The 14,239-nt window shown below is 43.8% G+C and overlaps 1 protein-coding gene across 1 annotated transcript; it reads left to right on the forward strand.

The window, feature by feature from the left end:
- The first annotated feature begins 386 nt into the window (after positions 1 to 386).
- LOC129194938 (glycogen phosphorylase, muscle form-like) lies at positions 387 to 13,378 on the forward strand. Its single transcript, XM_054800478.1, has 20 exons — positions 387 to 755; positions 1,358 to 1,459; positions 1,523 to 1,601; positions 1,692 to 1,795; positions 2,113 to 2,244; positions 3,383 to 3,494; positions 3,560 to 3,642; positions 5,999 to 6,142; positions 6,214 to 6,306; positions 6,406 to 6,552; positions 6,618 to 6,781; positions 6,855 to 6,969; positions 7,362 to 7,463; positions 7,538 to 7,685; positions 7,767 to 7,825; positions 8,082 to 8,223; positions 8,319 to 8,526; positions 8,606 to 8,740; positions 8,834 to 8,900; positions 12,796 to 13,378. The coding sequence occupies exons 1-20, from the start codon at positions 513 to 515 to the stop codon at positions 12,943 to 12,945; spliced, it is 2,529 nt and encodes an 842-aa protein (XP_054656453.1). The 5' UTR covers positions 387 to 512; the 3' UTR covers positions 12,946 to 13,378.
- The last annotated feature ends 861 nt before the right edge of the window (positions 13,379 to 14,239 follow it).

Genomic DNA, 14,239 nt, shown 5'->3' on the forward strand with positions numbered 1-14,239 from the left:
TTCAATGTGATTCTCAAGCGCGTAATAACGTCGAAAGTGCTTTTTACGTGAGCCCCACCCGGAAATGCCAAAGAATTACTTTTTTAAGACGTGCCAGTTGCCAGGTAAATCGTACTGAAAATGTTGGTATAGATACGATACAAAGTAAACACTGGGTCAGTATTACCGATACTTTTTACTTAAAATACGATTGGATGAATCCGGTACTGATACTGCTCTTGGTATCAATACTGTCTGTACAAAATCATATAAAGATGCAACAATATGAACAACGTGAAAACAAATACTTGAGAAGTACAAATATTGACGTCATCACGCTTGTACGATCCAATACTGATACTACCGTCGGTATCGATGTTTGAATCGATCCACCCGCCGCTCATAAATAGTGCTGGGAGCTTCCTGCTGGCTGTCTGCTCAGTGCTGGAGAGTCTCTGGCGGGACGCGCAGCCATCAGGTGACATTACGTCTCAAAATTTGACAGCCAGACAGCACGGAAGTCGCCAGCCAACATGTCTAAGCCGCTGACAGACCAGGAGAAGAGGAAACAAATCTCTGTTCGAGGTTTGGCCGGCGTGGAAAATGTCGCGGACCTCAAAGTGAATTTCAACCGACATCTGCACTTCACGCTGGTTAAAGACCGAAATGTGGCCACCAAGCGGGACTACTACTTCGCGCTGGCCAACACTGTCCGGGACCACCTGGTGGGCCGCTGGATCCGCACGCAGCAGCACTACTATGAGACGGACCCTAAAGTAAGCAGCAGTGCGGCAGTTTAGCTCTGCATGTACACGCAGTTGAGGGGAGGTGTGTGTGCGCGCGTGCGTGGCATGCGTGTGGCCTTCACGGTGCAGTGTCCCATCTGTTGCACACACTGAGCTAGAACCAGTGTAGCATTTGTTGCTAAAAAACTAGCATGGGCGCTTCAAGCTGTCAGATACATTAGCATCCTGCAGTGCAGCCAGAATGATGCGTTACGTAACAGTGCAGGTCGCTCTCTGCATCCCTCCCCACCTCCCAGAATGGCCCCATTGTGAGGAGCAACCCTGCATATTTTCATGTGCGGAAATGCATAATTGTAACCATGAAAACCATACAAACTGCATACTTAATATTTTCTTCACCAAAAAGCAGTGCGGTAGCTACAAGCACAATAATAGACATATTTGTGTTTTGCCATGATGCAGCTCTTTTGTCAAGCAGGGCACATAATGCAGTGACCCCTGCATGAGCTGCGTGTCTCGAGCACAGCTGTTTCCTGCCAGCAAGAATCTCACACGGCCTTTTCAGGGGCAAACAAACATGCACATTTGTGTTATTTTCATACAATTTCTCCCCCAACCCCCAACTCACGCAGCGAGTCTACTACCTCTCCCTGGAGTTCTACATGGGCCGCACTCTGCAGAACACCATGGTCAACCTAGCCTTGGAGAACGCCTGTGACGAGGCCACCTATCAGGTGAGCCGAAGGTGGATGTGATGCTTTGTGCAATATTTTGTGCTCACTAGGATGTCTTTCCAGCTGGGCCTGGACATGGAGGAGCTGCAGGACATTGAGGAAGATGCGGGCCTAGGCAACGGCGGTCTGGGTCGTCTGGCTGGTGAGTCTCCTCCGCTTTCCTCCTCAGTCTCTTCTTTGACTGGTTTGTGTCTTTAGAAGTTTCTTTGAAGCACTTTTGCACTTTTCTCAGCTTGCTTCCTGGACTCCATGGCCTCTCTGGGTCTGGCTGCATACGGATACGGTATCCGGTACGAGTTTGGCATCTTTAATCAGAAGATTGTGGATGGGCGACAGGTATGTCGCTGAGGACAGCGTAATTTTGCGTCATCTGTATTTGGGTGGAGTCCAACAAGGATCAAATACGGGAGCATTTTGGTTGTTGAATCTGCAAGTGTGGAACACCCTTTAGGATAGGGTTTGTCAACTTTGAGTTAATTAGACCTTTGCAACCCAGACCTATTAAAATGCATCATGAAATGCATCATATGAACATGTACTGGTATGATCAAGTGCACAACGGACAAAAGTGTCCAAACTTTTGACTGATAGTGTACATGTTGTAGTGTTTTTAATGCACAAGGTTTTTTTTTTTTGTTTTTTTTTTTGCACAGGTGGAGGAGGCCGATGACTGGCTGCGTTATGGCAATCCGTGGGAGAAGGCTCGGCCCGAGTACATGCGTCCCGTCCACTTCTACGGACGAGTGGAGCACACGGCAGAGGGTGTGAAATGGGTGGACACGCAGGTTAGTGCTCATGGTGGAGCATGCTGTGGGGCCCTATAATTTCCGCGTAATGGCGGAATTGACTGTGTGAATGAAATGCTGCAATCGTAAGGAGAAGGAACGTTAGTGTGGGGGAAATATTTCTCAAGTGGACCGCTCATTCTCAGCAGCATGTCTTCACAAACACTAACCAGCCCCCTCCTGAACTAAACATGTTGGGGCGGCAAGTCTGTGAAAAAACTTTGAAACTCTTACTTGTCAGAGCGTGAGCTCACGTACAGCGGAGCGTGCTAGTGCAGCTGCGCGTGCGCCACTCAGGCTGTATGAGTTGTGCTCAAGTGCTTTGTAACTCGTTCAATCCCAGCCATTTTCCAAAAGACAACCCCTTCAGTACCGGCCATTTTGACTGATCTTTCAAGGCACACAGAAAATTGTGTTTTATGGCTATGTAAAAATGGAACCCACCAAAAGAAAGATTACAATCCCGTCTCATCAGAAAAAGAAGTTTGTTTTTCCATTCTTTAGTAATGAGCAGTAGAGAACATAGGTGAGTTTCAAGGAAATATCAGTTCCCAACTAGAAAAGGAAATAAGGATGACAGCCACGGCCTCAAGAGGCACTCGGCTAGCTGGCTCACTTAGCAGCAGTCAAAACACATTTTCAACGCACATCACACTTCTGGCCTTCAAAATAAGAGCGGCGCACATCCTGTCTAACAGTGGTAATAAAATAAGGGTGTCATAAAAAATAGCTTACATGAATAAAGCTATTCCAATTGCATCTGCAACTACGTCGTCTTTAACCACAAGCAAAGATATGATCGTGTGTTGAGGATTTTGTCGCAATGAAGAGTTAGGAAAGATAACGTCAGTTTCTGAAATACTGGGTAAAATTGCCTAATGATGTATTGCATCAATAGATGTAAGGATTTTTGCATTCAAGTCATTTCATTCACTGACACAAAAAAACACACAATATCTGGTGATTTTAAAAAAAATAATAATAAAAAAAAAAAATGGAATTGGAAAAAATGACAATGGAATTTAGGAAAAAATAAAACTGAATTCCTAGGGCCCTAATGCTGGTGGTTAACAATATGACTAACAATTGATAGTAATGTGTGTTTTTGTTTGTTTTGTTTTTTTTTTTTTGGGTCCAGGTGGTCCTGGCCCTCCCCTATGACACCCCCGTGCCAGGCTACAGGAACAACATTGTCAACACCATGAGACTGTGGTCTGCCAAGGCTCCGTGTGACTTCAACCTCCAAGACTGTCAGTCAGAAACCTTGTTTGGCGTCAATAACATGATCAAGTAATTTATCGTTGTTGCACTACAGTTAACGTTGGTGGCTACATCCAAGCGGTGCTCGACAGAAACCTGGCTGAGAACATCTCTAGGGTTCTCTACCCTAACGATAACGTGAGTCTGGGGGTCATTTCTTGCTTTATGAAGTGGATAAAAATGAACATGGTCATGGTCATACTTTAGAGTAGTCAGTGTACAGCTTGTATAGCAGTATGGATCCACTGAAAATGAGTCAACATGGCCATACTTGTCTAAATAGCTGGCAACACATGTGAGTAGGAAGATAACTGTGTCCTGCCTACAGTGCTCGCACCATGGTCCGGGTCTGCATGAATGCTGCCGGCACCGGGGAGCTGCGGTTCATTCCAAAGTGATCTAGCACATAGTGAACGTAAATAGCTGGTCACGCAAGTGAGTCCACCTCACAGTGAACATGTCCAAATTGTGTCCACTGTGTGACACTTTTTCTAGCACTGCCATGATGACATCGCTGGTGGAGCTGGTGGATGTTAGACACCTTGCGCTCCTCCACCTTCCTTCCGCTTGAGGATGCCCCACAGGTGCTCAATTGGGTTCAGATGTGGAGGAGATACAGTATACTTGGCCACTCAATCACCTTCAGCTTCCTCACCAAGGCACTTGTCATCTTGGAGCTATGTTTGGGCTCCATATTATGTTGGAAACCTGCCAGGTAGCCCAGTTGTTGCTTCGCAATGTCACAGTACATGTTGGAATTCACCTTCCCACCAGGTGAACTACAACTCCCCAGTGCCTGCAGCACCCGTGCAGCCCGAGACCATAACGCTATCACCACCATGCTTGACTGTAAACAAGACACAAGTATCCTGCTACTCACTTGTGTTGCCAGCTATTTAGACAGTCATGGCTGTATGTTGACTCATTTTCATTAGATAGAAAATCAGTACAGCTATACAAGCAGTACACGGACTACTCGGAAGTACAGTGATGTGAAAAAGTGTTCCTGATTTGTTGGGGTTTTTTTTGCATATTTGTCACACTTAAATGTTGCAGATCATCAAACAAATTTAAATACACAACTGAATACAAAATGCAGTTTTTAAATGAACCTTTTTATGAAAGGAGGGAAAAAAAATCCAAACCTACATGGCCCTGTGTGGGAAAAGTGATTGCCCCCTAAACCTAATAACTGGTTGGGCCACCCTGAGCAGCAACAACTGCAACCCAGTGTTTGCAGTAACTTGCAAATGAGTCTCTGTGGAGGAATTTTGGCCCACTCATCTTTGCAGAATTGTTGTAATTCAGCCACATTGGAGGGTTTTCCAGCATGAAGCGCCTTTTTAAAGGTCATGCCACAGCATCTCAATAGGATTCAGGTCAGGACTTTGACTGGGCCACTCCAAAGTCTTCAGCCATTCAGAGTTGGGCTTGGATCATTGTCTTGCTGCAGAACCCAAGTTTGTTTCAGCTTGAGGTCACGAACAGATTGCCGGACATTCTCCTTCAGGATTTTTTAGTAGACAGCAGAATTCATGGTTCCATTTATCACACAGCAAGTCTTCCAGGTCCTGAAGCAGCAAAACCGCTCCAGATCGTCACACTACCACCGCCATATTTAAGTGTTGGTATGATGTTCTTTTTTGAAAATGCGGCGTTACTATTTCGCCAGATATAATGGAACACACACCATCCAAAAAGTCCAACTTTTGTCTCGTCAGGCCACAGAGTATTTTCCCAAAAGTCTTGAGGATCATCAAGATGTTTTCTGGCAAAACTGAGAAGAACCTTAATGTTCTTTTTGTCCAGCAGTAGTTTTCGTCTTGGAACTCTGCCATGCAGGCCATTTTTGCCCAGTGTCTTTCTTATGGTGGAGTCATGAACACTGACCGTAACTGAGGCAGTTATTTGAATTGTGGGGTCTTTTGTGACCTCTTGGATGAGTCGTCGCTGTGCTCTTGGGGTAATTTTGGTTGGCCGGCCTCTCCTGGTTCACCACTCTTCCATGTCTTTGCCATTTGTGGATAATGACTCTCACTGTGGTTCGCTGGAGTCCCAAAGCTTTAGAAATGACTTATAACCTTTTCCAGACTGATGGATTCATTTATTCATTCATTCATTCAATCTCAGTTAAGGTTGTTTTTTTTTTTACGTGGGAGCAAATCACTTTTTCCCCACAGGGCCATGTAGGTTTGGATTCTCCCCCCCCCCCCCCCAATAATAAAGTTACATTTTTAAAAACTGCATTTTGTGTTCAGTTGTGTTGTCATTGACTAATATTTCAATTTGTTTGATCTGAAACATTTAACTGTGACAAACATGCCAAAAAATTTGAAATCAGGAAAGGGGCAAACACTTTTTCACACCTCTGTATATCCAAGTTTACTTTCTGTAGTATTGTCCCACTAGATATTAAAAAAAAAAAAAAATTATGAGACACTATCAGGTTGCATTAGAACTAATACAATTTGTGTCCCCTCTTTTGGTACTTCAGTTCTTTGAGGGCAAGGAGCTGCGTCTGAAGCAGGAGTACTTTGTGGTGGCCGCCACGCTTCAAGACATCATCCGGCGATTCAAAGCTTCCAAGTTTGGCTCCACCGAGTTTGTGCGCTTGGATCTGTCGGCACTGCCCGATAAGGTTGGATCCAAGAGGGGACAGGTGAGTTCTTTGTGAGGACGTGGATGTCAAGTTCTTTGTGTGTTTGCTAGGTGGCCATCCAGCTGAATGATACACATCCTGCTTTAGCCATCCCTGAACTGATGAGGATCCTTGTGGATGTTGAGAAACTCTCTTGGGAGAAGGTTTGTCCATCTCATTGTACCTAATATTGTGAGCTTATACAGGTATATATTATTTCCCTTTACATGGAGTCCACTAGAATTAGACTCTCTGTCTGTCAGGCGTGGGACATCGTGGTGCGTACATGTGCCTACACTAACCACACTGTGCTGCCTGAGGCCCTGGAGCGCTGGCCCGTGGATCTCTTCCACAACCTGCTGCCTCGTCACCTGGAGATCATCTACGAGATCAACAGGAGGCACCTGGAGGTACAGCGGTTCTCGCTGTCTCTTGTCACGGTCTTCACCATCATCATCACGGTCTGTGCTTCCAGCGCATCGCTAAGCTCTACCCCAACGACGTTGACCGCATACGCCGCATGTCCCTCATCGAGGAAGGGAATGTCAAGAAGATCAACATGGCTCACTTGTGCATTGTGGGGTCGCATGCCGTGAACGGAGTGGCCCGCATCCACTCTGAAATCATCAAAAACACAGTGTAGGATGACTCGGCGTCTCCTGTGTGCGTGTTTGTACGATACAAGTGACCATCTTTGCTGTGTCTCGTGCAGATTTAAGGACTTCTACGACATGGACCCTAACAAGTTTCAGAACAAGACCAATGGCATCACACCGAGGCGCTGGCTGCTCATGTGCAACCCTGGACTGGCCGACGTCATCGCTGAGGTGGGTTGGCCCTTGAAGGAAAGGGGATTACATAATCATGTAATATAATATTACAATAGACAGAAATATGAACTACTTGACATTCAGTGGTGGGTCCCACCGAAAATGCTGACAAACATGTTTTAATGTTGGACTTGTTGCTGATTTGCGGACACTTTTTGGCTAATAATGTTTGTCACAGTTTACTTTGTTGCCCTCTAGTGGTAGCTTTTGACTTTTGACCACTAACAACAACAGGCGCTGTCTGTCGTGGTGGGGTTCTGCACTTTTGTTCATACTAAAATTCAAGACATCACCTCAACACATCTTTTGTTGTTTGAACTTTGATTTTAACATATTTTAAGTGCCTTTCACTTCATACGACTGACTACCTGCTGCAAATGATTTTTCAGAGAATTGGCGAGGACTACATTCGGGACCTGGACCAGCTGAAGAGGCTTCTGGACTTTGTAGACAATGACACCTTCATCCGTGACGTTGCCAAAGTCAAACAAGTACGACCCAAAATAAGAGGATCGTTTTGCTGTCAAACAAGCAATGCAACTTTTTTTTCTCTCTGGGATGCAAGGAGAACAAGATGAAGTTTGCCGCCCACCTGGAGAAGCACTACCGGGTGAAGATCAACGCCAGCTCCATGTTTGACGTGCAGGTGAAGAGGATCCACGAGTACAAGCGGCAGCTGCTCAACTGCCTGCACATCATCACGCTCTACAACCGTGGGTGCTTCCTCTTGCTAGACGTCAGCAGTTTTGAAGGATGACATTTTAACATCTCCACTGTTTTGTGTTCACATGCAGGCATCAGGAAGGAACCCAACAAGCCTTGGACCCCAAGGACCATCATGATTGGAGGAAAGGTGACCGTGTTTCCCTTGGGCTAATAATTGTTACACTGATGTATGCACACATGCAGCATAGCCCACTATGGTATATTGCAGTCGCTCCTCCATGGTTGCATTACACCAACGTTCATAATAGAAAGCCATAGACTCCAAAATAGTAAATAAGTAAAAAGTACCTTCTTGGGGGGCGGGGGCTAATAAAATGGTGGGTGGCTTGGACAGACAGGAAGCATACTGTCCATCCATGAGCTTTAACGGCGACTGTGTCCAGGCGGCACCAGGTTACCACATGGCCAAGCTGATCATCAAGCTGATTACATCTATCGGCGACGTGGTCAACAATGACCCAGTGGTGGGAGATCGTCTCAAGGTCATCTTCCTGGAGAACTACAGAGTCACTCTGGCGGAGAAAGGTCAAAAACATTCTGACCGCTTCATGTCATACGTTTTTTTTTTTTTGTTTTTTTTTCCCAAATTTGTTTTTGACTGATGATGCCTCACGCTGCAGTTATCCCAGCGGCCGATCTGTCCGAGCAGATCTCCACGGCAGGCACTGAGGCATCAGGCACGGGCAACATGAAGTTCATGCTGAACGGCGCCCTCACCATTGGCACCATGGATGGCGCCAACGTGGAGATGGCGGAGGAGGCCGGCGAGGACAACCTCTTCATCTTTGGCATGAGGGTGGACGACGTGGAGGCTCTGGACAAGAAGGGGTGAGGAGGGGGGGCTTGCTAATCGTGGACCTTACTTCCTGGTATGTATGCTAAAATGCTGAAAATGTTGTTTCTGCAGCTATGATGCTATGGCGTACTACAACCGCATCCCTGAACTGAAGCAGGCTGTGTCCCAGATAGCAGGAGGCGTGTTCAGCCCTCACCAGGTGGACCTCTTCAAAGATCTCGTCAACATGCTGATGCACCACGACAGGTCCCGGCTGTTTTTTTGTTTTGTTTTGTTTTTTTAGCGATACAAAATATGCTTAATGAATAAATAGCTGAATGGTCTTTGTTTGTTCTGCAGGTTCAAGGTGTTTGCAGACTACGAGGCTTATATGGAATGCCAGGAGAGAGTGAGCTCCCTCTACAAGGTCAGTGAATGAATCAAAAGTTCTTTTTTAAAGGATGCATTGTCTAGACCTGAGGTGCCCATTCCGTCCATCGTGACGGTAATGTGGGTCGATCGCATAAACGTCACTTTCTAGATGTCATATGACATCACTCGGCTGACATTAAGCTCCCCTCCTGATTCGATTTGTGCCCCCGCGGCAAAAATTAAGTAGTGAACAGACGTCTCAGGCTACACACAGAGATGCAACTTTCATCTGTATTATTATGATTTCAGAAATTAACTCTGCGGTAAGATGCCGATGTCTATAACAAAAGTCATCAGTTCACTTGGACTGGCTAGTTATGTAGAAATCAGTGTTTCCTACACTTCCATTTGTTACACTATGATTTCATGATTAATTGGAAAATGTGCCCATTGCTGAAACCTTTTTAATATGTTGCCTTGACTTCGGCTGAATAAATGAACCGTGTGTATAATGCTATAATAATAACGCTATGTAGTTATTTTGACTAGCATGATAGAGGTGTTTGTGTCTAGCGATGAAAATGGCTAAAAATGCTACTATGCTAATGTTGGCATGCTAGCAATGCTAACATGCTAATGCTAGCATGCTAACCCATAGCATAATAGTGCTGTTTATATAAGTGTGTAGCTATGGAAATGGCTAAAAATGCTACAAGGCTCATGTTAGCATGCTAACAATGCTAATGTGCTAATGTTGGCATGCTAACACCTAGCATGATAGTACTTTATAGTCTTAAGTCTTTATAGAAGTGTCTACCTATAAAAATGGTTAAAAATGTGATAATGCTAATGTTGGTAGCAATGCTAACATTAGCATGCTAACACCTAGCGCAATAGTGCTGAGTGTTTATTTTTATTTATATATATATATATATATATATATATATATATATATATATATATATATATATATATATATATATATATATATATATATATTAGAACTCTGTAGATCAAAGGCATTATTTTGAATGTCAAAAGTGGGAATTCTTGGTATGTGGAAAATGGCATGAATGTATTTAATTATTAGTTGAATGCTTTGATGTTGGAACGGTCTGAATCAGTTGAGAAATGTAGAAGTAGCTAGAACTCTTTAGATCAAAGGCATTTGTGTTCCGGAAGAAAAAATGTGGGAATTTTTGTGCTGTGGCTAATAGCATGAATGCCCTGACTTTGTTGATGGACTTGATGTTGGAATAGCTTGAATGTGTTGAGAAATGTGGCACTAGTAGCAGCTAGTAGTAATTTAGTTGTAGGGGACTAGGTGAATTTTGGAATACCCCCAAAATTTAATCAGTTCTTCCATATCCGATTTCCAACAATTGCTGAAAATTTCATCCAAATCCATTCAGAACTTTTCAGGTTATTTTGAACACAGACAGACGGAAACGCCAGACAAAACACAACCTCGGCGCTGCCCTTTGCACTGCGCTTGGCTGAGGTAATTTGTATATGTTATTACCTTTTTATTGCTATATTGAAATACAACTACTAAACTTTGAAATTGTGAATGTGAAATAGTAGTCATTAGTGTTTAGTTTAGTAGTTTGGAAGTTAACCCGTTAAATTTATTTATTTATTTATTTATTTATTTATATATACAGTCAAACTTGTCTATAGAGGCCACTAGATGGAGTCTGGAAAAGTGGCCGCTATAGACAGGTTGGCGTCCAGGTTGAATGTTGACCAGTAGAGGAAAAAAAAAAAAGGGGAAATAATAATAATAATGTTGACCAGTAGAGGGCACTGCGGATAAAAGTTGTACAGCACTACTAGGCTTGTTATTATCATGGTTCATGGTTTTAATTCCTCCTGAACATGCATATGAGTCAAACAGTAGCACATCACATAGTACAATTCACAATTTTGCATGTCCAAAAAGGAGTAGGAAGAAGCAAAGCTTATTTAATCCTACCCCTCATCAGTTTCACATCAGTTGCGATACATTTATTCACCTCTTGTTCTTCCAAGTGTACTTTGTAGGTCTACATGACAAAGTAGTGCAATCATAGCCAAGGTTTTTACTTACTAAAAGAAAGCTAGAGGCTTAATAATAACTGATAGAATATATCCACGACCCACAGAACAAAGCTGTGCTAGTAATGTCTTACGCTTGTTTTTTTTATTTTACTTTTTATACAGCAGAGTGTCATTACAGCTTTAGTTCATCAGGAAGTGACGGGAAGTGACCGTGGGCGTCCGGAGCAGGAGAGCTAGGCTCAGTGCTAGCTGTGAGTTTCGAGAGAGTTGGGAAGTGTGTTTATGTTGGCGTGGATGTAAAGTCCTGCAGTGTTCTCCGCTGTTAATAAAGCCATTAAAGTGCATCGGCGACGTGAGTCTCTCCTTCCCCACAACAAGCGGCATTACAGTATTGACCAGTGCACACAGGAAATAAACGGTGTCATTTCTTACAGGCATTGCCTGGACAGCTATGTAGTGGGGCTTGTTTAACCTTTGCCTTGTGGGCAAGCAGGAAGGAGAGACGATGCTGAGAGATGTGTGTGTGTTCTGAGCTGCTGTCTGGTGGCCGCGTTCAATAAATAAAGTTGGCAGAAGCAACAGGAGAGTTTTCCTTCTTTGCTTCGGAGCTGAATAACACTGACAAGTTAACAGACTAGTAGCGAACGGAAAAGAAGACAGCTTTTTTTGTGTCGAATACAGAAGATGAGGACTTTGATGGATTTGTGGATGAGGATTGATGAAAAATAACGTGAGTACATTCTAAAATACTTCAATTAAGTACAACCGAACTCAGTTTTGCTCTCGCTGCCGCATGCATGCTAGCGTATGTTTTTTTTAAAATTATTATTGTAGCGTCGCTGGGGGCACGTCCTGTTCCCAGCCTACTTTGCGGTAATGTTTTGGTGCAAATGCTCTTAAAGTTACATGTTTGGCCAGGAAATAGCAAGCTCAAAAGAAGACGGCTTTTTTATGTGGAACAACTGACAGTTTGTGTGGATCTTGTGAATGATTGTGACTGAGCTAGGACTCAGTAATTAAAGTCTACACACGACTGCTTCATTGATTGAAAAACCAAACTTTTTCGTGCATGAAGCTTCTACTTGAGTTGGTAATTTGGCCGCTATATGCAGGCAGATATTGACCAAGGGAGACAAAATGGGTGGCCGCTGGCTGCGTTAGACAGGTGACTGCTATACACAGGGTCTATAACATGTAAATTTGCTGGGGGGGATTTTTCAGTGGCTGCTATAGGCAGGTGGCCATTCTATAAAGGTGGCTGCTAAGACAGGTTTGACTATGTATATGTGTGTGTGTGTGTATACATACATACATACATACATACATACATACAGTACATGCGCACACACACATATACACACTTTTTCAGCATGCAAGTCGACATGATCTACCTCTTACTATAAAACATACTGTGTGTGTGTGTGTGTGTGTGTGTGTGTGTGATCCGAAATGGCTGAACAAACAAACGAGCAATGCTGGGAGTGGTCCGTCCACATTTTTCTGAATATCACAGGATTCAACGTGCCAAAGGGTAAAACAATTTGTTACGTGAAATGTTGTACAAGAACCAACAGCGTGTGAGAGCCGGGGAAAAGATCTGAACCTGAATCATATAAAAACCGAGGCATTCAAAAACAGAAATTCTACACAGTTTTAATTTTTTATTGCAATTGCACTTTCATCATTGATTTTAAAAGCCATTTAACACAAAAGCTAAGCAGTTTTGTTTTGCATTTTGTTCCCTTTCTGTACCGAAAATGAACCGAACTATGTCCTTTTTAAAACATACTGAACTGTGTCGATGCTGTACCATAATCGATATACCTAATCGATACCGACCCGCTCGCCCACCCCTACCCTGTGATGCTTCTTTGTAAACGGAGCCACATCTCCTGTGTGTTTATTGCTAGAACCCTAAAGAGTGGACCAAGATGGTGATCCGGAACATCGCAGCTTCGGGGAAATTCTCCAGCGACCGCACCATTTCCCAATACGCCAGGGAGATCTGGAACATCGAGCCCAGTTTGGAGAAGATTGGCGCCCCAGATGATCCTCGCTAAAGTGCACGTAGCCCCACCAACCCTACCACCCCCCGATCCCTAGCTCAGCTCTTTAAAAAGCTTGTTAGGACCCGTTGTGTTGAACTAATCCATGTATTCAAACATGAGTCGTGATAGCGATTGGACCACACTGCCTTTCTCCGCCCACCCGAGCCTGAAAGCCTTTAAAAACACACAAATGCCGGCATCTTCTCCACTGTGACGTGCGAAAAGTCTACTGTAGGTCTTCCACGGGGGACAACGTGATTCCTGCTGTCCGCTGGTGTCCTCCATTTAATGCATGTTGCGGTCTATCCTCCTCGTCTCTACTGCCTCACACCTGAGTGACTCCATTAGACGTGTGTGTTCTTTATGTGTTTGTGTATTTGATCCCAGTACTGTACACTGAAGCTGTCTCTTGGTCATTAAATGGCAAAAGTAGCCCACAAGTTTGTATGATGTCCTGGTCTCTGTGGTTCTCGAGTGCAGATAAAAGGTTCCCCTATGTTCATTGTTTGCTGCTGTGCAGCGCTGTACTGAAGGTGTTCTAATACTTTTGAAAGGACAGAATAATATATAGTAATAATAATAATAATAATAAACAGCTCTAATGCAGTCAGACAACCCCAATAGCAGCATTAGACCAATCCTGGTAGAGCCAATAAATATGTCTCGTGCCCCTCCCACTGCCCTGTGATTGACAGCCAGGGTTGCTGTAGAAGAGAGAAAAGTTAGGACAAGTTCAAAGACCCCTGACTGACAGGGGCCTCAAATAATTTGTCTTTTTTTTTTTTTAATTAAAAAGGGGGACCCCAAAGTGATTTTTTTTTTGCTTTTATACGGCCCGGATTTTCTGGCGGCACCCGTTGGCAGCCGTCAGTCAACGAATGGCACCACCCCCTTTCTTCCATCCTCCTCGTTCAACATATTAAAGCATTGGAGGTCTCACCTGATCCCCCCCATTTGTTGAGGCTACTCCTCACACTCTGACATGGACTGCAGCGCTTACGGTAAGTCATTGCTTGTTTTTCTTCTTAATAAATATTCGTTACTTAGGCTTTTACGGAACAAAACAACAAAAAGAACAAAGGCACTAAAATGCATTTAAAGTTTTCTTGTACTATTGTATCCTGTTATAGAGACGTCAATGTATGAAGTTTAAAAAATGTATTTGACAACACCTAGAACAGCGCTCTAGATATGTTCTAGAAATGATTTGTCTTTGAAATTGTCCTATTATTTTACGCTGCCAGTTATCTTAAATTAATAAATGATCAATTGATCAATTACCAAACATATTTTATTGTGTTGCTGG

The sequence above is a fragment of the Dunckerocampus dactyliophorus genome, chromosome 15 (genome assembly GCF_027744805.1).
Source record: "Dunckerocampus dactyliophorus isolate RoL2022-P2 chromosome 15, RoL_Ddac_1.1, whole genome shotgun sequence".
NCBI lineage: Eukaryota > Metazoa > Chordata > Actinopteri > Syngnathiformes > Syngnathidae > Dunckerocampus > Dunckerocampus dactyliophorus.

What these genes read in the sequence shown, in the direction of transcription:
- LOC129194938 (XM_054800478.1), top strand. Translation starts at nt 513, where the DNA reads ATGTCTAAGCCGCTGACAGACCAGGAGAAGAGGAAACAAATCTCTGTT. An exon ending in AGATTGTGGATGGGCGACAG is followed by an intron (nt 1,796 to 2,112) that starts GTATGTCGCTGA and finishes TTTTTTGCACAG; the next exon opens with GTGGAGGAGGCCGATGACTG. An exon ending in AGAAACTCTCTTGGGAGAAG is followed by an intron (nt 6,307 to 6,405) that starts GTTTGTCCATCT and finishes TCTGTCTGTCAG; the next exon opens with GCGTGGGACATCGTGGTGCG.